The sequence below is a fragment of the Sebastes umbrosus genome, chromosome 22 (assembly GCF_015220745.1).
Source record: "Sebastes umbrosus isolate fSebUmb1 chromosome 22, fSebUmb1.pri, whole genome shotgun sequence".
NCBI lineage: Eukaryota > Metazoa > Chordata > Actinopteri > Perciformes > Sebastidae > Sebastes > Sebastes umbrosus.
In genome coordinates, this window is record NC_051290.1 from 9,938,119 (window position 1) to 9,961,942 (window position 23,824).

The 23,824-nt window shown below is 39.7% G+C and overlaps 1 protein-coding gene across 4 annotated transcripts in view; it reads left to right on the forward strand.

The window, feature by feature from the left end:
* The window catches only part of sorcs2 (sortilin-related VPS10 domain containing receptor 2), a 236,230-nt gene that overhangs the window by 185,025 nt on the left and 27,381 nt on the right, over positions 1-23,824 (forward strand). For all 4 annotated transcript variants that reach the window (XM_037758034.1, XM_037758032.1, XM_037758031.1 and 1 more), the window contains exons 4-5: positions 21,154-21,318; positions 23,419-23,492. In XM_037758034.1, coding sequence (XP_037613962.1) covers positions 21,193-21,318; positions 23,419-23,492 — 200 coding nt within the window. In that variant the 5' untranslated portion in view covers positions 21,154-21,192. The remainder of the gene's footprint in view (positions 1-21,153; positions 21,319-23,418; positions 23,493-23,824) is intronic.

The window sequence follows — 23,824 nt, forward strand, 5'->3', positions numbered from 1 at the left end:
GTGTCCATTCATAGCGTTGAAATATTTAACTTGAAAACCATGTATCTGAATTTATTTGTTCTTTGAAATTAAATTAAAAATTGTATTTTGTTTTATGAAATTTTTAATTTAGCACTGGTTACAGAAAATGAGCCCAACAACAGTGCTCAGCCCTGTTGGGCTCATTTTCTGTAACCATTGTAGCATGAAAGTAGAAGAGTAGTAGTAACATTTCACATATAAGAGATATGTTGCTTATAATAATTAAAATCTGAAGTCACAATCAAACAGTAAAACTGGGAACCAAGTTTATCATTTATCTGAAACCTTATTATAGAGACAATTGATTATTGATTGATAGACAAGGTATAATAACAATTATATACACACTGCAAGATATAACAATTAAAATGCATAAAAAGCAACTCAAATTCCTTCAAATATGATTGATAAAAAATCACATAATCATTTGATTTGAAATAAAACATCAGTACAATAACAAGGTACAAAATAAGTGAAATAAAAACAGCTCAGGTGAAAGCAATGAGAACAGATTAATTACTGAAATGTAAAAAAAAAAAAAGTGTTAACACAAAACAGACCTGTCCCCTCCTTTGGGTCAGGGTGCAGCTCAAAGCAGTGATCTCTATAATCACATGTATCCACAACAAAATCAAGAAAAACAAAAAAACATAACTATATATACAATATATATTGATATATATGATTATTACGACTGTTATTATTATTTATATTATTATTACAATTATTATTATTATTATTTTATTATTATTATTATTATTATATTATTATTATGGGGTATTTATACCTTTGGCTATTTATATTATTTCCCTTTTATGTGATATGTTTTACTTTGTTACATTGTTATTAATTTCACTTAGCAATAATAATTAATAATAATAATATCACATACACAGAGTTTATGTAGTTTTTTGTTGTTGTTTGTTCTTTGGTCTTGTCTTTTTCTTTGTCTTTGTGTTCCAGTTCAAATGTTTTATTTGGCTGAATGTCTAACATCCATTATTTTTAAATCAAGTATATAACACACTGTATTAAAGCCAATGAGAAATGAGCGAACTGAAATGAACATCTGCATATTAACTCTCTGTCTCAGCTGAAAGTTGCTCTCCTCTCCGAGTCCTCCGGTTCACAGTGACTACAACAACACAGAGCATCACCAGCAGACCACTGAGCACCCAGCATCTCACTATGTAGAAGGTGGAGGGAAACTCAGAGGGCTCTCTGTACTTTAGAAGAGTTTTGGTTGTGACACACACTGACCATATGAGGTCAAAACCTGTACACCAATACTCTCCTGTGTCTTCCAGTGAGACATTAGAGATAACCAGAGATCTCTCTCGTTGATGCCAGCTCACTCTGCTCATCATGCTCAAAGGACTGATATTAAGATTCTTCCGTCTGTTCGGTTCGACTTGATGAACCAAATGTGTCCCACACACGCTCTCCCAAATCTCTGCATGTGAGAGTGATTTCTTCTCCCTCTGAGAAGAGCTCTACAGCAGGTGGGCCAAATTTGGGGCACACCAACACATACGTTTGCACTCTTTCAGAGATTTTACAGAAGTAGTAACCTGAGTGATTTAACATTAACGATGAAACACCAGCGAGTAGTTTTGGTTGTTTTCACTAAAGACGTATTGTAGTTGAATTGTCCTCCGTCAGCCTTGAGAACCGAGTATCCATATTCCAAGTGGGGCTGGTCATCAGTGAATCAGTGACAGTGCACGGCAGCACAGCCGTCTCCTCCACTGAGCCGTAGATTATCTCTTAGTTCCAGTTCAAACCTACAGGGTGACTGCTAACACACTGCTGTTGGTTCATCACCAGACAGGTGTACGTTGTATAGACTGTTTTCTGAGTCAGATACACGAAGAGATGATGTGTTTGTCACCATTTGGTATCTTCCTTTAACATTGTCCATCACTGATGTCGTATTGTCCCAAAAACTCTTGTCCAATATTTCCCATGTCTAATCTCACGCTTGAGCCACTGGATATCCACATTGTCAGCCGCTCCCACATGGCAGGTCCATTGTTCCTCTAGGACGCACTCTAATACGCATCCCCCCTCTTTTGAACTACAATAATGATACTGATGTTTTCTCATATGTCACTTTGCCCTCGGTCCAACACTCCTCTTGGTACGGCCGGAGTCTGAGTGGATCAGGTTGTCGATCCTGTGTACTCCAGCTGCCAACAGAAAGTCGTCCTTTCAAGTCTTCAGGTACTGTGGAGTTCTCGGTCCAGAGGTCAGAGGTGTTCCAGGACAACTTCTCCTCACCAACAAATCTGGAGATCAGGCAGGAGGAGTTGTCCTCATTGGGGAGCCTTGAGGTGTAAGAGCCCTTTCCCTTTGATGGTGATGAGTTCCTCTGCATGAATGTTTTGATGAGCGCAAACAGCAGGAAGGAGAGCTCTGCGACTGCAGCCATTCTGCTCGGACGTCTGCTCGTGAGTGTTGCGCAAACACCCCACACAACTCGCCTCATAACCTCGGTGCGAACCCTCATCAGCAGCATCTCATTTGTGGTTGGATGAACGTGACTTCTTTATCACGTTAACTCATCATTATTGGAAACTCTGAAGCATCAGGCTCTCTATCAACTATATATGTCCTTTGCACGGAACTAAAACCACTGAAACTGTCGTTCCTTCAAACACTGATTATTGAGAGATATGGGGAAATCATTAGCAAGAGACACGCCAGCAAGACCATTAAATGCCATGTCTCTGTAACAATCAACATGGCTGTTGCCCTGATATTTCACTGAAATGTATCACAGACCTGTCTGTTTATTCGTTCTGTATTGATTAGAAATAGCTGCGTTAGACTTTCTCACATGGGCTACATTAAAGGAGCACTTTCATTAAGTAGGGGGACTTTCACAAGACAGATTCAAAACAGAAATGTCAATATCAAAAGCGACCGATGCAGAGATATCCTTTAGTCGCTAGTATGAGTCACGCTGCGTAGGGATGGATGGGTATGTCAAAATTACTGGACAGGCGTTCGTGTCCGTGTGAAACTAGACAAGTCGGCGTTTACCCCTAAAAACTCTAATATAATTAAAGACAAAAAAATATTCCTAATATAATAAAATATATTGCTTTATTCATGAAGATTTTTTTCCACTAAATAACAGCTTTCTCTCTTCATCTCTCCTCTCTCACCATTCCTTCAGCACTCACAGAAAGGTGCTTGTATACGTCCCCAACCATTGCACATGCCTTTTGGAGTTTTCTCTCTATCTCACCCACAAACATGTACATTATTCAAAGTACAGCCCTCACATATAACCCAGGGGGATCAGCCTCACAGGATGCCCCCTAAAGCCCTCACCGGCACCCTCCACCGTCCTGCAACGGCTGTTTTAAAGCTCAGTTTTAAATTGTTAATAGCCCCACGATCATTTTTTTCCCAATAAAGGGTAATGGGACTGGAGAGAGGGTGACTGGGATTCAAAAACTTTAGAGACAATGATTAATAAAAGAGGCTGTCATTAGGGAGCTCATGGTAATAAGAGGAGGAGGAGCCTCTCTGCCATCTTGACGCACATTTTGGGAAAATCTCTGTGCCTGCTTTGATCACAGTGTATATGTGTGTGTGTGTGTGTGTGTGTGTGTGTTGTGTGTGTGTGTGTGTGTGTGTGTGTGTGGTGTGTGTACTGTATGAGGATGCATTTGTGTCTTTGTTCTGTGCTGGCAGGGCAGCGTTAGCCATGTGTGTGAGTATGCAAATATACTTTTGTCCCCTAAGTTTTGAAGTCTGTATTTACTTGTGTTTTAGCTTTATTGTGTTTGTCCTAGCCCACACCATAAGCCCAAAGAGGATCCCAAATTGGTGACTTACTTTTGTATATTTAAGGTCCTCTTTCAACAATAAGCAGTGTCTCATGATATAGTAGTGGTGTCTTCATTCTCCGTCTACCTTTTTTCTTTCTGTTGTTATTTTATCAATACTAAGATCTACTGATGCATGATCCCAAAGAGCCATTGCGTTTATTTTAATGTAGAAAAAGATGTTTGGCGTTTTTTTTCCAGAAAAAAATGCAGCTCTCTTGTTTACTTGTATTTGTTTACAGGCCAATACAGCGGCATTGACGTATCGCCGTAGCAACGGGCCGACACGGAGTAGTCTATCGATTACGAGAGAGCAAAAAAGAAAAAGATCTTTAGGACGATTATGTCGCCTCTGTATGCGTTTATTTATTGAGCCTGGATCCTGTGCTCGCATAATATTATACACTTTTAGAATGGCCTACCATATCCTCTGGCTTTTATTTTGACATTTTACTTTTACTTCCGGGTCACTTGTCTGTCGTTCTTCATTCTTCAAATGACAAAAAGGACTAGATGCCCTCAGACTCTCTTACCAGTCCTGAGCTGCATCCCAAAGCTCTTATTGCATCCCTGGTTCCCTCACTTGCGTCTTTTCTTGCGTCTTAGTCCCTCCCACCAGGGAAGCATGAGACCAAGGAAACCATGCGAGGAGAGAGGAAACGAGAAATACGATTTAAGCGACATGAGACGTTGTTTCCTCTGAAGCGTCACGTGAAGCGACGTCCGTTTCTGATGACAGCAGCAGCTGATCACATCTGGATCAAATGTCATCATCTTTAACAGCTGTTTGTGTCTGAATGTACTAATACTAATAAAGACAAGTGCAAGCTGCAGCCTGTATTTCTACTGTGGACTGAGTTCTGCTTAGAGGCTCAGGAAACATCTCTACTGGCACAATAACTTTATATTATTTATTCATTATTAGCGTCTGTAGTTTTGATATTCTGATTGTGAGCTCATTATTTAATAACTCAGAATATGACTACGGTGTTTTTTAACACTGGACATTATTTATTAGGCTAAAGGGAAAATGTAAATGATATAACTCATATAAATCCGACGTTCAGGAATGATCAGCCTCATGTGACTGAATGGAAATGAGATAAATGATGTAAAGTGTTTGTTGCTGACAGACAGACTCTCCTTCTCTCTCTGACTTTAATAGTTTTATTAATAAAAGTTAACGGGGGAAATAACAGATCATGAAAAGAAAATCATTCTAATAAATAAAGAAAGTTATTTAAAGATATTTGTCAGGTATATAAAACCCCCTCAGTGACAGGCTGCTTCACTGATGCTACTGCAGGTCCTTCTGCTGCTGTTCAGATCTTCAGTTAACACAGATTATAACTAGATGGTGAATCAGAAGACAACTAAAATATAAAACGTTTAATCTGTGATCTGTTTTCACTCCGGTATAAAACTCAGTGATGTTGAGAGGTAAAGTTATCAGATCAGTCTGATCGGCAGCAGCGTCCAAGCAGTGAACTGATATCCAATAAGGGGGCTGTCAGTCGGTAAAAGACTTCCGTGGGGGATACACTGGTGTATCCTCGTTCATAGCTCCTCCGGTAAGCCTCCTCAATCCTCGATCCTCGCTCCTCGATGCACAAATAGAGCTTTGGGACGGTCTTCAAGATGGCGCACCAGAACAACTTCCGGTTCAAGCGAGGAGCGAGGAGCGGAGGAAATGAAATTAAGAGCTTTGGGACGTACCCCTGGTCACGTGATCATCCTTCCACCTACACACCTGTTTCCACTTTCCCTCATCAGCCCTGCAATTTATAACCAGCTATGTTCCACACACTACTTTCTTAGTTACTTACCTCGGGAGCGAGATGCCAGTGGTGGTTGAGATACTGTGGGAGTATGGGGCACCGGGGTCGTTGCTACGAGCCATCTGGTCCTTAAATAACCAAAGTGAGAGCTGTGTTTGGGGAGCAGAGTGTCCGGTTTGGGGAACTCAGTATTGCGTGTCTGCTCTTTGCAGATGATGTGGTTCTTTTGGCTCCATCAGTTCGTGACCTTCAGCACGCACTAGGGCATTTTGCAGCCATGTGTGAAGCGGTCGGGATGACCAATTGGATATTAATGTTGACTGTTGTTTGACAAATAAAACTTGTTGGGTCTAGTTGCATCTAGTTAGGCTGAGATGAATAGCTTTAAATACTCAAACACAACATCTGTCTTTGTTTGACAACTGGTTACATTGCACAATATACTCTATCTGTACATCTCGCGGTCTGCTCCCCCGCCTTTACATGCTCGCAGTCTTCACTTGGCAACGTTGTCATGCAGGTTGATATGCAAATATGATGCACTTGTGATGAAAATGACAAATCACGTGATGTAAATGTACACAGACACATGGGGAAGGTGTCTAATTCTCACAGACACACAGAGACTCGGAGAGAGAGGCTGAATAGGCCACTTCTCCATGCATTTATCCTTACAGACAATACCATAATCCGTTTGGCAACAGTCACTCTTAGTTATACTTCATTATGTTTTGGGCAACTGCAAACACAGCTGCATCTTAACACTACACTTCCCATAACATGACTGTTGAGATAAAATAAGAGTTTGGGGAGCTATAATCCAGTTGACTGATTCCTCTACTCTTTCCTCTACTGATCTGCACCTGGCTTGAATATTAGATTGTATGTGTGCACACACTTTCCTGTAACCTTTATTTCAACGCTACATGTGTCCATTCATAGCGTTGAAATATTTAACTTTGAAAACCATGTATCTGAATTTATTTGTTCTTTCAAATTTGAAATTAAAAAAATTGTATTTTTTTATGAAATTTTTAATTTAGCACTGGTTACAGAAAATGAGCCCAACAACAGTGCTCCCCGCTGTTGGGCTCATTTTCTGTAACCATTGTAGCATGAAAGTAGAAGAGTAGTAGTAACATTTCACATATAAAGATATGTTGCTTATAATAATTAAAATCTGAAGTCACAATCAAACAGTAAAACTGGGAACCAAGTTTTATCATTTATTTGAAACCTTTATTATAGAGACAATTGATTATTGATTGATATAGACCAAGGTATAATAACAATTATATACACACTGCAAGATATAACAATTATAAATGCATAAAAAGCAACTCAAATTCCTTCAAATATGATTGAAAAAAATCACATAATCATTTGATTTGAAATAAAACATCAGTACAATAACAAGATACAAATAAGTGAAATAAAAAGCTCAGGTGAAAGCAATGAGAACAGATTAATTACTGAAATGTAAAAAAAAAAAAGTGTTAACACAAAACAGACCTGTCCCCTCCTTTGGTCAGGGTGCAGCTCAAAGCAGTGATCTCTATAATCACATGTATCCACAACAAATCAAGAAAAACAAAAAAACATAACTTATATACAATATATATATATATTATGATTATACTATTATTATTATTATTTATTATTATTATTATTATTACAATTATTATTATTATTATTATTATTATTATTATTATATTATTATTATTATGGGGTATTTATATCTTTTGCTATTTATATTATTTCCCTTTTATGTGATGTGTTTTACTTTGTTACATTGTTATTGTTATTTCACTTAGCAATAATAATTAATAATAATAATATCACATACACAGAGTTTATGTCGTTTTTTGTCTGTTGTTTGTTCTTTGTCTTTGGTCTTTTTCTTTGTCTTTGTGTTCCAGTTCAAAATGTTTTATTTGGCTGAATGTCTAGACATCCATTATTTTTAAATCAGTATATAACACACTGTATTAAAGCCAATGAGAAATGAGTGAACTGAAATGAACATCTGCATATTAACTCTCTGTCTCAGCTGAAAGTTTGCTCTCCTCCTCCGGGGCCTCCGTTCAACCAGTGACTACAAACAACCAAGCATCACCAGCAGACCACTGACACCCAGCATCTCACTATGTAGAAGGTGGAGGGAAACTCAGATGGCTCTCTGTAGCTTTAGAAGAGTTTTGGTTGTTGACACGACAACTGAAGATCTCGGGTCAAGACCTGCACACCAGATACTCTCCTGTGTCTTCCAGTGAGACATAGAGATAACCGAGAGATCTCTCTCGTTCATGCCAGCTCCTCTGCTCATCATGCTCAGATCAGTATCGTTATTAAAGATTCTTCCGTCTGTGTCGGTTTCGACTTGATGAAACCACAATGTGTCCCACACCCTCTCACCAAATCTCTGCATGTGAGAGTGATTTCTTCTCCTCTGAAGAAGAGCTCTACAGCAGGGTGGGCCAAAATTTGGGGGCACACCAACAGTATATACGTTTGCTCTCTTTCAGAGATTTTACAGAAGTAGACACCTGAGTGATTTAACATTAACGAGGAAAACACCAGCGAGTAGTTTTGGTCTTGTTTCACTAAAGACGTATTGTAGTTGAATTGTCCTTCGTCAGCTTCGAGGAACCGATTATGGATCTTCCAATGTGGGGGCTGTCATCATGAAATCAGTGACAGGGCACAGGCAGCACAGCCGTCTCCTCCACTGAGCCGTAGATTAGCTCTCCTTTTCAGTTCAAAACTCTACAGGGTGACTGCTAACACACTGCTGTTGGTTCATCACCAGACAGGTGTACGTTGTATAGACTGTTGTTCTGAAGTCAGATACACCTAAGAGCGGATGTGTTTGTCACCACTTGGTATCTTCCTTACATTGTCCATCACTGATGTCGTATTGGTCTCCAAAAACTTCTTGTCCATACTATATTCCTCATATCCTAAACTCACGCTTGAGCCACTGGATATCCACATTGTCAGCCGCTCCCTCACATGGCAGGTCCACTGTTCCTCCAGGACGCACTCTAATACGTGTTTCCGCGTCTATTGAACTACAATAATGATACTGATGTTTTTCTCAGATGTCACTTTGTCCTCTCGGTCCAACACTCCTCTTGGTACGTGCCGGAGTCTGAGTGGATCAGGTTGCGGATTGTGTAATTAGAAATATTCTCCGCATGCGCCAACAGAAAGTCGTCCTATCCAAGTCTTCAGGTACGGTGGAGTTCTCGGTCCATAGGTCAGGAAGTTGTTCCACAGGACAAATCTTCTCCTCACCAACAAAATCCTGGAACGATCAGGCAGGAGGGAGTTGGCCTCCACTTGGGGAGCTTGGAGGTGTAAGAGCCCCTCCATTCCTCTCGGATGATGATGAGTTCCTCTGCATGATGTTGTTGATGAGGCGCAAACAGCAGGAAGGAGAGCTCTGCGACTGCAGCCATTCTGCTCGGAACGTCTGCTCGTGAATGTTGCGCAAACACCCGACACAACTCGCCTCATAAGTTCGGTGCGAACCCTCATCAGCAGCATCTCATTTGTGGTTGGATGAACGTGACTTCTTTATCACGTTATCTCTCATTATTGGAAACTCTGAAGCATCAGGCTTCTCTATCAACTAATATATTCCTTTGCACGGAAACTAAAACCGCTGAAGCTGTCGTGCCTTCAAACACTGATTATTGAGAGATATGGGGAAATACATTAGCAAGAGACACGCCAGCAAGAGACACATTAAATGCCATGTCTCTGTAACAATCAACATGGCTGTGCCCTGATAATTTCACTGAAAGGTATCACAGACCTGTCTGTTATTCGTTCCGTATTGATTAGAAATAGCTCGTTAGACTTTCTCACAGGCTTACATTAAAGGAGCACTTTCATTAAAGTAGAGGGACTTTCACAAGACAGATTCAAAACAGAAATGTCAATAATCAAAAGCGACAGATGCAGAGATATCCTTTAGGTCCCTAGTATGAGTCAACGCTGCGTAGGGATGATGGGTATGTCAAAAAAATACTGGATTGGCGTTCCGTGTCCCGTGTGAAACTAGAAGTCAACGTTGATGTGTTTGTAACGTAATTGACGTACTTAACTAACCGCCACTTCTCAAGTTATTTTAAGCCAAACCACTATCTTTACCTGAACCTAACTAAGTAGTTTTGTTGCCTAAACCTAAGGAAGTTGTTACCTGTGAAGACAGAAGTTATTTTGAAAAGGCTGTATGCCTTTAACAAGAGGACATGACACGTGTTGCTGGAAATTCGTAGGAAAAAGAACGACAAAGGAGGAATAAATGGATATAATGAATAATTACAGCTACGAGCTTTCTTCGTTTTGGTTTAAACAAAAAAACCAAACTATCAAAAGGACCCAGGAGGAGCCACACTGGGTGTATAAGAGATACCTCTGAGAGCTGAAAAGTCAGTAGGGTTCTGGGATATGCTCGGGTTTATTGCTGTAACCACCTGCCTGCACAATAAAACGCTTTGTCACATCAGATTCTGCCAGAGTCAAGTACCTTTTCTTCAAGACTCCGAAAGTTACTACATGAGTGTTTTTGATGAAGTGTTGGCAAAAGATCCAGACCCTTTTTGGCCCTTGGTTTATATATATATATAATGCACTGTACTCCTTCCTCATAGTTCCCACCACCGTGATTTTATGCATCTGTCAGAATTCTCTAGGATGACGGCATCATCCCCCCAACCCACCCACCTCTTATCAAACCTCATCTCAACCTTCTCTCATCTTCCCACCATCGCTCCTCCAAAAAGCCTCGAGGTCTGGCAGGAGGGGGGCAGCGGGAGGGTCACAGTTGACTTTATTAAAACATGGGGTGTCTATTAATCTTCAGTCCAAATCACACTGAGAAAAGAGCAGCGGGAGGAGGGGGGGGATGGTGAGAGACAGAAATATAACAGAGAAATAAAAGGGCGGGGAGAGCAGGAGGAGGTATTGAAGGAGAAAAACAGAATGAGGAGGATTGAAAAGAAAAAGGAATAATGCCTAAGAGAAAAATGAAGACAGAAAGAGAGGGGGTATAGTGGAGAAAAATGATATATTAACACCACAGTTTATGCACTGAGGTCATGGGATGCTATTGTATGCAAATGTGAATATAGCTGTGCATTCACTTTGATTCATTCAGGCTACACAAATAAATATTATTCTTATTTCCATTCCTTCATTTCCATTACTTTGTGTATACAATTTCATATTTATCAAATTTAATACATATTATAAATCATATTCAAAAAAAATAATTGCCATTGATTTGGCCACAATTAAATGAAAATAAAAGCATTGCTCAATTTAACTACCTCGGCAACATCCAAGCTGTTTTTTTTTTCTCTTACCTATTTAGCTAATTAAGTATATATTGAATATACTTATTACACAGATGTATTTGGTTGAATTAGCTTGATATTTTCCAGAATGTACACTCTTATGCTGAATTAGTTGACTCTACTAGAAAAATGCATGGAAACCTGTTGTCTTAAACCATTTAAGTTTTTTGAACACCTGCGACAATGTAGTCGGGGGAATATAGTGCTACGCGTGTCCGTCCTTCCGTCCGTCAGTATTGCGTACCAGCCCACTTCGAGCACTGTAATAGGCTACATACCTGTCACTGTAAATATAAATCTATCTATCTATCTAATGTATATCTATCCAGCATTTATTTATTTATTTACACTATTGTTTACAACTTCCAGAACACTTGACTTGTGTGTAGACCTTTTATTTTTTATTTGTATTATTGTATTCTTTTATTTTGTCATTTCTATTCTGTGTAAGTATTTAGAGAGCTGTATAAAAACCAGAGTCATATTCCATGTATGTATATACTTGGCAGAATCAATCTGATTCTGAGTCTGACTGAACAACATCAAAAGCAGGTTGCAGGGATTCAAGGGTTTTATACACTTGAAGGGGATGAGCAATAGATAACTGTATCATCTGCATAAAAATGGAACGCAGCATTTGATGAATTATCACAAAGATTATTTACATACATATATGGATAATAGCAGTTGTCTATTATATTGTAAAACCTCAATGTTGATCCATGATATAGGTCTGCAAAATGTAAAGAATATTCACAACAGAGCCTTTGTTTGCAAATACGTTGCAGATTTAAACCTGTCTTTATGCTTTTACAATACAAAATATATATTTCCTGTAACCTTTAAATTCTTCATACAAAAGGAAAAAATATGGTGGCATTGAGAGCTCAATACACTGCAAATAGATACACATAAGAAAATGAAGAATCATCTTCAGTCGCATTTAGAAAACAGTCATGATCTCAATACTCAAAATTCTAGCCTTGCTGCAAATGTTCTGTGGAAAACATCAATTTAACTGTCCACCACTGACATCCTGGTTAAATATGAACAAATGGCCTGCTAGTTATTACTATAATTGCCAGTGCATACAGGTGGATGGGCCGCCGCAGGTTTCCCTCCTGTACACAAGCCGGGGCCCACCCGTTGCCATTGATTCCCAGTAATCCACTAACAACTGTTTACTGTAGCGGAGCGCTGGAGGCATTTGCACGGCGTCAGCCCACGCCTGGATGTGCTGCACTGCACACAGGACCATCTATCTTCACTTTAACACAGGAAGTCAGTCAGAGCAGCAGTTGTTGTTGTTACAGAGTATTGAAAACCCAGATAAACATTGTACACAGTCTATTATGGTATATTTGAGGCTCACAGGCTAGTGGATGTTAGGTTTGGGTTTTTTGACTGTGTGATTGCATATATGTATGTGGTCTAATGTCAGAATATGACATGTTCCCATTTCTTGTACCTCCCAGTACATTGGGTTTCACGGATCGGCTCCTTCTGTCTGTACATGCCAACAGGCGGGAGAGCACCACGTTATGTAATGGCCATGGACTCTGTATTTGTATAGCTCAATATCAGATACACATCAACAACAGATTGAAAAGAGAGATCCTCGCCTACGCGGAAGGCAGAGAGTGGAAAAAAATGCAATTACCAAATAACATTGACGAAGAACTTAACTTCATTTTAAGTTCCTTAACAATAATAAACAATAGTAGAAAACACAGAGGTAGGATTGTAGTAAGTCAAATTTAGATATAACAGGACATAACTATACAATATGATGAGTCCAAGAAGATAAGTTTTGTAAAGTAGCTCAATGAAAAACAACAAATTACAAATAGAAGTTGAGCTGGTCTCAACTTTTTCAGCAGAAACCATTAACTGCATTGTTTCATTAAACTAAACTAAACTAAACCCTGAACTTAAATTAGACCCTACCTATAGCTTTGATGTCATTGTGAGCCTGAGACACAAACAGATTACTAATAGAGGAGCTGAAGTAAGACAGATATTCTCTCTCCCACTGGGACACTTGTGGGGGAATGAAATTAGTGTTACAAAAAGAGTTCCCACCCTTTTCTCACAGCGGGGGTCTCGCCCGTCTGCTGTAATGTCTCTCCTGCTGCATGAAGCAGCACACTGCTGCCGCCACCTCATTATTCCATCTGTCAGAGAGGGAGGAGACATAGAGAAAAAGAGAAGAGATGGGGCGATATTATCAAACTCAAGGATGAAGGATCAATAAAAACAGATGGCGTTGAAAAGCCTCTTGGAAAAGCCTGCTCTGATGCTCTGATCAAACAATGCGAGATTCCATTTCAGGGAGCAGAGAGGTCAGCCTCCCGTCCCCCTCCCTGTTGCTGTCGTCCCTCTCCTCCTGTGCGTTTTCCATTCCTATCCCTCAGAAACACACTCACCTTCTGCGACCTATGTTGACAAAGCAGATACATGACTACAATGATAGCAGTTGTTTGCCAGATAGGATGAAACTATAAGAAAAACCTTTGGCTTTATACCGCGGTACAAATTGTTATAATGGCTGTCTGTTTAGCCATCCGTGAAGCTTTAACAAGGCTGTACCCTCTTGTCTATCTGCAGTACAAACTGAACCAACATCTATTCATCATCCAGTCTGTCTGCACAGAAAAAAGTACATTACCATTTAAAAAAGAGATAGGACGACTTTATGTGTGCTTGTACCTTTGTGCAAATGTGAGTGTTTGTTGTATGCAACTCTAAATGACTATGGACCAGTGGAGGCTGGTCTACAGAGAGAATAAACCATTACCAAATCTCAGTATCATTTATAAAATAATTTTTCTCTCTTCCTTGGAAAAAATTCCATTATTTAATAACATCTCATTAAAATGCTTCAACAGCGACAGCGGTTGTGGGCATCGTGGGATGTAAAGGAGGACAGTAGGTCCCCGTCCTCCCTTAGAGCGGGACTTTTCCTATCAATTCAATGCATTTCATTTTTTCATGCTTATGTGATTGGCCAAAACACATCAAATGATTAACTATAATGTGTAAATTGCGAACTGCTTTTAAACACATCACAAAACAAATCCTGTTTATTAGGCCTTTTTATTGAGCTGTAGCTAATAAAAGAGTAGCGTCAGATCTGGAAAGGGAAATGCAGTGTGAGCATATCACTTGCCAAACTCCACTACATAATCCACAATTCCACTTGTATTTCAACTGCCTAAAGCACAAAGAAGCATAGATTCACATCACACAGTTCCCAAAACATTGTCAGTCAGCCAATTAAATACTCCATATTTGTTCAAATCGATTATCTCCACCATGGAAGTGCCCTACAACACTGTTGTGAAATGATTGAGCTAATGGGTTTTTGTTCCCACGCAGACATTATCAAACCTTTCTGCAGCAATTAAGATCATTATCCACCCTCATGTTTTTGTTTAAGCCATTTCAGGTCCATTTCGCTCATGCAGGTTCAACTGTGATTGAATCTGAAGCTAGGTGCACGCTGTGTACTTTCGACCTTGTTAAAACGCATAAGGTGACCACAAATGCACTTGAGTTGCTGAGAACCTGTAGTCATTTCATCATGAGAGCACTCTATTGCACAGAATTGACCTTGTGGTAGCAATGAGAACCGTAAGCAGCTAAGATATAGTTGAGGTTATTGTAAAATTACTTGCTGACTGGCAGCCTCATACTGTAGAATCATTGAACAAAGGAAAAAGAAATATGCCAGCCACTGCAAATTCACTGTTTAGCAAAAACAAAAGGAAGGATGTTTACTATGACATACTATATCATCATCTCTTTGACTGTAGGAGCCAAGTATCGAACCACCGAGCTTCGATTGATGGACAACCTGCTCTACCTATACCGCCACATCAGTGCTGCCTATGTGCCAGGCCCCCAGTTAAGAGACAGCATATTACAATATACTGGACACCGATCAGCCATAACATTATGACCACCTGCTTAATATTGAGTAGGTTCCCCTTTTGCCGCCAAAACAGCCTTGACCCATCGAGGCACGGACTCCACTAGACCTCTGAAGATATGCTGTGGCATCTGGCACCAAGCCGTCAGTAGCAGATCCTTTAAGTCCTTTATAAATTGCGAGGTGGGGCCTCCATGGATCGGACTCATTTGTCCAGCACATCCCACAGATGCTCGATTGGATTGAGATCTGGAGAATTTGGAGGCCGAGTCAACGCCTCGAACTCGTTGCCATCCACATGATGTAAAAGAAAACGTGATTCGTCAGACCGGGCCACCTTCTTCCATTGCTCCGTGGTCCAGTTCTGATGCTCACATGCCCATTGTAGGCGTTTGACCTTGACCGATCTGCGACTACTCAGCGCCATACGCAACAAACTGTGATGCACTGTGTGTTCTGACACCTTTCTATCTTAACCAGCATTAACTTTTTCAGCAATTTGAGCTACAGTAGCTCTTCTATTGGATCGGACAACACGGGCCAGCCTTCGCTCCCAACGTGCATCAATGACCCTGTCGCCGGTTCACCAGTTTTCCTGACCCTAAACGATGTATATCCCTACTAAAGAACATCTTCCTGTCACTTTACATTAGCCTCACATAATAATCCATTGACGTAGTTATCATTGAATGTGATTTTGAATTGGTTTGAGTTAGTTATAGGAGGCCTTTTCACTTCACGCATTAATGAAATAGCAAATGAAGTCATAAATACATTCACAGTCAGATATTTCATCTGTGAATAGATGTAATGAAAATCCTCAATTTCAACTCATATCACTCGTTGTTTATTATTCCAGCGTTATAATATCGTTGCCAGAATAGAGTTGTCAAGGAGACGAATGCTCGCAGTGCCAGAGAGAGTATGACTGTGGTGTGTTTGGATCGTTGCCACTTGAATGGCATCAGTAGTAGGGAAATCTTTCAGGTGTATTCCTATAAAGTGAGGCTCTCTTTCTGACACACACTCTTACTCACACACACAGCTTCAGGCAAGGAGGTAGGCTACAGTTTCTTTTTTAATTTTTTTTTTTACTTTATGTAATTAAGTCTAAAATAATTGTTAAGAGGTTCCTCTCTTCCTCTCCTCCCTCGCACTCTCATTTCCTCTTTTTGCTTGACAGAGGAATGTAATTAAAAAAAGCAGAGAGAGCTTCCCTGAGGTTTGAACGTTGTCTCCATCCTCTAATGAAGAGCTTTGACCCGCCACCTATCATGGACATCTAGAGAGGGAGACTCGGAGGGAGCGGGAGGGAAATATCGGACAAGTGATAAAAATAGAGAGATCCGTCAATGAGATGGAGAGTGACAGAGAAAGGCATCAGACAGCTGAGGCAAGCAGAACATCACGCAGGCAGAGAAACTGAAAACATGTGGAGAAACAGATCAAGGAGGAGGGACAGTGAAGATGAAAGTCGCTGTGTCGCTGTGCATTGTCACAATTTGCAATGGGAAAGACATTTGTTACCAATTATCATGCTACTTTCAAATAAGGCACCATTTACAAAGGGTTTATTAATAGTAATGAATGGCTTTATTTACGTGTGTGCTGTGCTCACAAAGTAATCGTTGTTTAACTTTGTTAAAATCACAAAGGTTTTCATTTCTAATAGCAACTTGTGAAGCGAAGCTTATTTGTATTCAGGATAAGGAGAATGAACTCCAGGAACATGCTTTAGTTTTTCAGAAAGACCATTGAAAGACTTTCAGGGTGAAATCCCCACAGAACTGAAGCTGTAGAGCACTGGATGAAGGAGAGACACAGAGAAAGAGGAGAGTGTGTCAGTCACAATCTCTGCGATTTGGGAGACTTCAGATGGAAGAAGTAGCTAACCGATAACGCTCTCTGTCTCTTCTTTTTCCTTTAATTCAATTTAAATGATCAAATACGCTTCATTGGCATTAAATAAACACAAATACACCAATACCATAGCTACAGTAATGGCAGTGATTTACATTAATGCACAAGAAGTTCAGAAATGAAAAAAATTCATGTTGAACAATCACAGAAAAGACACTTTATGACAAATAATAAAATAATACTTTACTATGAACCAGTTCTAAAAATGAGTGTGATGTTCACGGGTGTGAGTGCACAATGTCTACATGCATGTGTCTTTTCACAAAAACATGCAAAATGTGTATGTATAGAAGTTGACTGCCTTTACAGTATGTGTGTGAGTTTTTTTCCTTTGAGCTAAGTTGTGGGATTTGCCGGAGCCAAGCGTGTTTGCCCGCCACCTCCGCTGTAGTACAAGTGCAGCAGCCGGGGAGAAAGCTAATAATGCATAATGCACAAGGACACCTTCAGCTAATGCATTCGCGCCGTAGCCAAGGTGGACGAAAACGCTCTCAGACCTCTCATCTCCCTGTACCCGATACCTCGCGGGATGTGTCGCCCATGTTTGCTTCCCAGATTCTCTATTCTAAACCAAACGTGTCGTTTCTCACCTTGCCTTCAGAGCGGTGCGAGTGTGAGGTGACTGACTGTTGTTTCCATTGGGAATCAACTTGTTTGAAGGATTGACTTAATTCAGTAACATTTTCTTGATGCAAACCTTACGGCTTGTCCACACTGCCCGCATGAACAGTGCGTGACAGTGTCCATGTTATAAGCTTTCTCAATCTTGCTTGAAGTTTTGCAATACAGAGATAACGTAGACAAGCGTTCTTATCCTCCTCTGGCCCGTAGACCTTCATGCTGTTCATGCTACTGCTGCACGCCAGCACTCTTTCCATAAACTATTCTAAGCTGCGAAGTAGATTGTGTTGTTTTATAATAGATTATAGGGCTGATACCTTCTGATATGTGTCAACACAGCAGGGCTTGTGTGTCTTCAGCGATCAGCTCCCTCTTGTCAGAGTGACTGCGATGGAAAAGATTATCAAACGTTGCACGGATACGGCATGGGCCCTGTGAAGCCACACTGGTGTTTAAGCCCTTTGCTGATTAAAAAGAGCCGAGATTTGTTTCTATAAATCCCCTTAATGTGTCACACCCCTACAGTCTCTAGAGCTTCGCGGGAAGTTTAGAGCCTGCTTTTATCTGCCTTGCACAATAGCATCGCTGTGCTTCCCAAAGCTTGAGTTATTATTCGGAGGAAATCGTTAGAGGAAGAACGTATCAAAGGTTTTTTTGATTGTGGAGGATCATGACTTGTGCTACAGGAGAGGTGTTGAAGTATCTGCCCTCCCCCCCAATCCTCTTTTTTCTAGCTCCCTCGTAAAGTTCACAGTTTTTATTTGTGAGTTGATGAGTCAGGCTCAGTTTCAGCTTCAGTATGAAGAGTCGAAGGCATGCTTATATGCTTACAGTTTGACAAGAGTGCCACTTGTTGGCAAGTCATGTTACTGCGTCAGGACAATGTGAGTCAGTGAATTTCTGCAACATATTACGTAGGAGCCACAAAAACACACAAATCCTTTTCCAAACCTTTAATTTTTTTCTGTATGTTTTTAATGATTTAAGTGATAGAGATCAATAAAGGATCTCAGCTGGATTCACCTGGTCAAACTCATTCGAAACTGTGGAAGATAAACCCACTATTGCCATTCATTTTGACCTATACTGTCTTTTACAACTGCTCGGTGACACCTGTCCACGGGCAGCCCCCTCACTTTGAGATCTCTATTTTAATGCATGTGTATAGGTCCTGTTAAACCATGCATGTGTGTATTTTGGGCCTGTGTGTGTAATGTTCACCAGTAGATATAGTAGAATGTAAAAACTTGAAATTATTTTGGCTTAGGTTTGCTTTTCAATGGAAAACCATGTATTTATTCAGTTAACTATTTTCTGTACGTTACATTTTAAAACGAGACAACGGGAGTCAAAATCAAATCTTTCTTGACACTGCCGGACGGCCTTTATTTTTTTTAATTTTTAATAATTTTATTAGCCTAAAAGTATTCAAATTTGTGTTGTGTATTGTATAAATGTGGAATGTTTGTAAAACGGCCGAGTCCTGCTTGGGACTGACTCATCCACTGTGTGGAAACTGTTTCGTCCACTACGTCTACTAACATCTTAATATCCATAAGGTTCAAATTTTAAAGATTCAACACATGCATTATACACACATTAATGCCGCATGAATGAAACATGATGTTTTCCAGGTGTTTCTTGACTCACTGTACAATTTCTGTGAAGAGAAACCACAGTGAGACATGTGCATTCAGATAAGGAATCTCTCAAACACTTCCCTAATTTGATATGCCAATAAATGCCCCATTGTCTAACAGCATACCTGTTGATGAAATGCAGGATCGTGACTGAAGATGTGTTTGTCAAATCCCTGAAAATCCACTGGAAAATCTCTGCTGCTTTCTCCGAACAAGTATACTCTAGAGGTGCTCTTGAGCAAAGCACCGGACCATGAGCCTTCTAGTGGATCAGCGAACACTGTTGGCAGCTCCCAGTTGCAATTACAGACATCACAAAATAAATAAAAATATATGTTTTTCGGTTGGTTTCGGGCATCTGATCAGGACGCCTCCTGGACGCCTCCCTTTTGGAGGTTTTCTGGGCATGTCAAACTGGTAAGAGAACACGCTGGAGAGATTGTATATCTCATCTGTCCTGGGAACGCCTCGGGGAAGAGCTGGAAAATGTTGCTGAAGAGAGGGACGTCCGGAATTCCCTGCTAAGCCTGCTGCGTCTGCAAACCGAAGAAAATGGATGGATGGATGGATGGATACTTTTGTTAAGAGGGATAATACACTCCTCTGTGCCGCTTCTGTCTTTACCACTCCACTGCTTGTCCTCGTAGGCCTTCCTCTGGCAGCCAAACAAACACTGGGCCTTTAATTGAACATGTTGCTCAAGGAAGGAAGTGTGTTCAGAACGAGCAAGAGTTACACAAAAACACACACACAAACACACACACACGCACACGCACACGCACACACACACACACACACACACACACACACACACAGCTCTCAAGTAGTGCAGCCAGCAAGATGTGGGGCATGCTATGCCCGCTGCCTAACTGCAGTCATGATGAGAATACTGAAAAGAATGTGTGTGTGTGTGCTTACTTGTGTGTCTCAATGCATACAAATTCATTTTATTATCTAATATAATAACAAAATGACTCAGCTACAGCCTCGGAGTTCAATGCGTGGCAAGTCGTAAGCTTATGGGAGTGACAATTTGAAGATTGTATGATACGACAGTAGAAAGACAAGACAAGAGAAATAAGATGTTAAAAACATACAGATTTTTTTCTCGTTAAATAACCACAACTGTTTGAACTTTTTTCAGAAAATGTTATGTTCACGTAGGTCCTCATTACTCAGAGTAAAAAGCTGAGTGATTCTTCACTCTTGAGTTGAATTGAATATCGTGATTTCTTTTCAATAAGTGAAATGAGTCAAAATGAGAGTAGAAATTGAAAAAAAGAAGGCATACTCTAAATACTTGATTGGTAATGTCTATGCATGCTTATTTGTGTACATGCAAAACAAGCGTAATTAATGCTTTATATAATCATTACAAACTGAACTTTTCCTTTCCTTGTGTACACTTTTTGTCTCTTTAATGCTTTGCATCCATTAATCTAAAACCTTGGCAACAGAATGGCACAGATGTTTAGAAAGAAGACCACAGCTGTCAGCACATGGCTTTCATTATTTGGTTGACTGAAGAAACTGTTAAAAATGTTTCTATATTATAACAAATGCTCTCTGTAAAGACCAAGTGGAAACAACGCATCACCCCTATTGGTATTTCTGGGTGTCCGGAACATAACATAACATAACATAACATAACATAACATAACATAACATAACATAACATAGGTTGATAGGTGCGGGTGTGCTTTGTGTTTAATGCCTTCACTTTATGAGCAATAAAACTCTGAATAGATAATTAATACAGTGTCACCTCGGTCTAAAACACCATGCAAGCTTCATGGAAAGTTCTTATGGTCTTGAATATATGTGCATGCATGGTCATGCACGCATTTCTATTCATCAGTTTTGTAATACAAGTAGGGAAATTGATATGCATAAGTACTGACATGAGGAGGATAGTGTTTTTGCGTCTTTCACAGACTGCTGACTGAGCAATGAATACGTTGCATGAAATTACCCTTTGACCATTTGACCTCTGACCTCTTCCCTTCCTCCTCCTCTGTCTGTCTGTCTGTCTTCCAGGTGGTGCTTGTAGGTTCATCCATAAACGAAAGGGATCAGATGTTGTTCATCAGCAAAGACGAAGGTTCCTCCTTCCAGCGACAGTCCATCTCCTTCACCCCAGACACGCTCATCTTCCACCCTAAGGAAGAAGACAAGCTCCTGGCCTACTGCAAGGAGGGCATGGTGGGTATCACAGCACTGCAGAAACATGAAAATAAGACTGCAGCTTCTGTAGCTGAAAGAATGAACAAGAAGAGAGCAGTGATAATACACCAGCGAGACGTCTCTGCTGTCAGTGTAGCAATGCATTCGAGTTCAATTTTCACACGCACCAGCAGTACACGGACCTCAAAGAAAAACTAGATGTATGATTTATCGTACAATGATACAGCCGTAGGGCAAATCTTCTTATGTACGTGAAATAAATCGAACAGTGGCCATATGCAAATTCACCCACACACACACACTCCAAGAGATATTGCATTTCACATTGACAGCATGTTGCAATCTCACTTGGCTTTCTGTAGGAAGTTCTTTGAAGTATTTTGTATGAAAAGAAGAAATTAAGTCTGGATTTAGATGCAACAAATACACATCATAAGTCCATTTGTATACACTTTTTCTACCCTTATCCCACCAATAATTTTGTCATAACTTTCTTAGGGGTTCTTAACGTTGATACTATTTGAATACTATGATGATAGTTGTTATAGTGTATTTGTTTTGTTGTCCTTTGAGCTGTGAGTGTCTGTATGTGTATGTATGTCTAGAAAAAAGTTTATTTATTTTTCGTGAACGGTTAACTCATAACAATGAATACAGTTTAATTAATTAATTACATTATATTATTATTTTATTTTATTTTTTTATTAGCATACAGGGACAATTTTATTTACTCCAAAGAAAGTGCTTTAATTAACTAATGATAAAATCATGAATGTTGAATTATTCCTTAAGGAACAGCTTATTTATATCTATATATCTACACATTGTAGCTGTTGCTCATTTATCTAACCCTGAGCCAACAATTTTTTGGTTGTTATTTATTATATATTTATATTTCAGAAAACCAAAAAACAATTTTAAAAGAATAGAAAACCAATACAATTTGGAAACTTGTCTATGACACAACAAAATAATACAATGCCCATAATAAAAATCCCAACAGAGACTTTTGTTGTATGTCACCCCCCATTCCTTTTTTCTGTTTCCTGCCACTTCCTCACATGAACCGTCAAATAGAGGTGAAATACTGCAAAAATAATAGAAAAGTATGTTCGAATTCAGTATTTAGTAAGTCAAATCATTCATTGATCTGTTTCATTCCGCATTAAAGATCTTTGAATATAAAGACATGTCTGCACCTCCTAATTGAAGAGTGTTTTTTAAAGTGGAAATGGAGCTAGAGACATAGAGGTGGGACATTATAGGTCCAATAGTTCATAAAGTTGGGCCAGCTCAACTCCTCCTCAACTTTAATCATTTACACGTAATTAAATAAGAAATTCAATTAGGTTTTTATCTGTTCCATACGAGCAGGCTGCAGATGGAGTTTAGAAATCCATTCAAACAGAACAAAATCATCATTTAGCTAGAGAATGATTGGGAGGATGCGTACCTAGCTGCGGTTGTAAATTAAGAAAGCTTGTAAGGGCAGGGATAGATTTCTGTCAATGTCAGCTTTTCTTTTTCAGATAGTTGGAATGTGCTTTCGTATTGCGTTTGATCATTGCTGACTCATATTTTCTGATGACCCTGAGCGACGAAAGGTTGTTTTATGAGCAGACAGGATGTAGTGCTTTTACAACTAAGCCTCTGTCAATGACGAGCGTTGAGAAAGTGTGTCATTGTGTTTTTGTGAAGTTTTGTGAAGTTTGTGTGAAATACTTTTCTCAGCTCCAGAGTGCTTTTCAGACATCAAGGATTTCTAGGAATCAATAGACTTTCATTATGGGTGTGATCAATGCCGTACAAGCTCCGGCAGCACACACACACACACACTACTACAAACACACTACTCGTAGAATATTAGGCACACTCACACACGCGAAACCTGCTATGATTAATAATTAATTGAGCTCAGTCTTAACTTGGTGAACCGTGAAATTCAGTAGCTTGATTAGGTGAACTGCGTTGATCCAAATAGTCTCCCTTTATCCTCCGTTTTAAAGGATACAGCTGGTAATAGGGCTCGGGGGTTAGGCTTTATAATTTAATGCTACATGCTTTGAGTGTGTTTTTCTGTCTAATTGTGTTTTTTTCTCGTTTTTTTTTTGTGTCCAGCTCTTTGCTTCCACAGACCTGGGCCGCAAGTGGACTTTGCTCCAGGAGAGGGTGACCAAGGACAAAGTGTTCTGGTGAGTTAAACTGTATTTTCTCATTATTGATGAATAAGGATTTTAAGTCTCAGCTCAATGTTCAGTGTCTCAGTTAATGACTTTTTCATGAACACATACACATGTATAAAACAGTAGCAAACATGTCAGCAGCAAGTACCTACTGCTAGATCAATCAGGAGAGACTCCATATCGAATGAACAATCATTTATTACATGGTGCATGATAAGATGAAGAAAAATCCACAACGTAGTATATTAAAGGGGGTAGTGATGCCGCTAGCTACAGCTCAGTAAAAGGCCTAAATAAAAAGGATTTTTTTGATATGTGTTTAAAAGTAGTTCATAATTCAC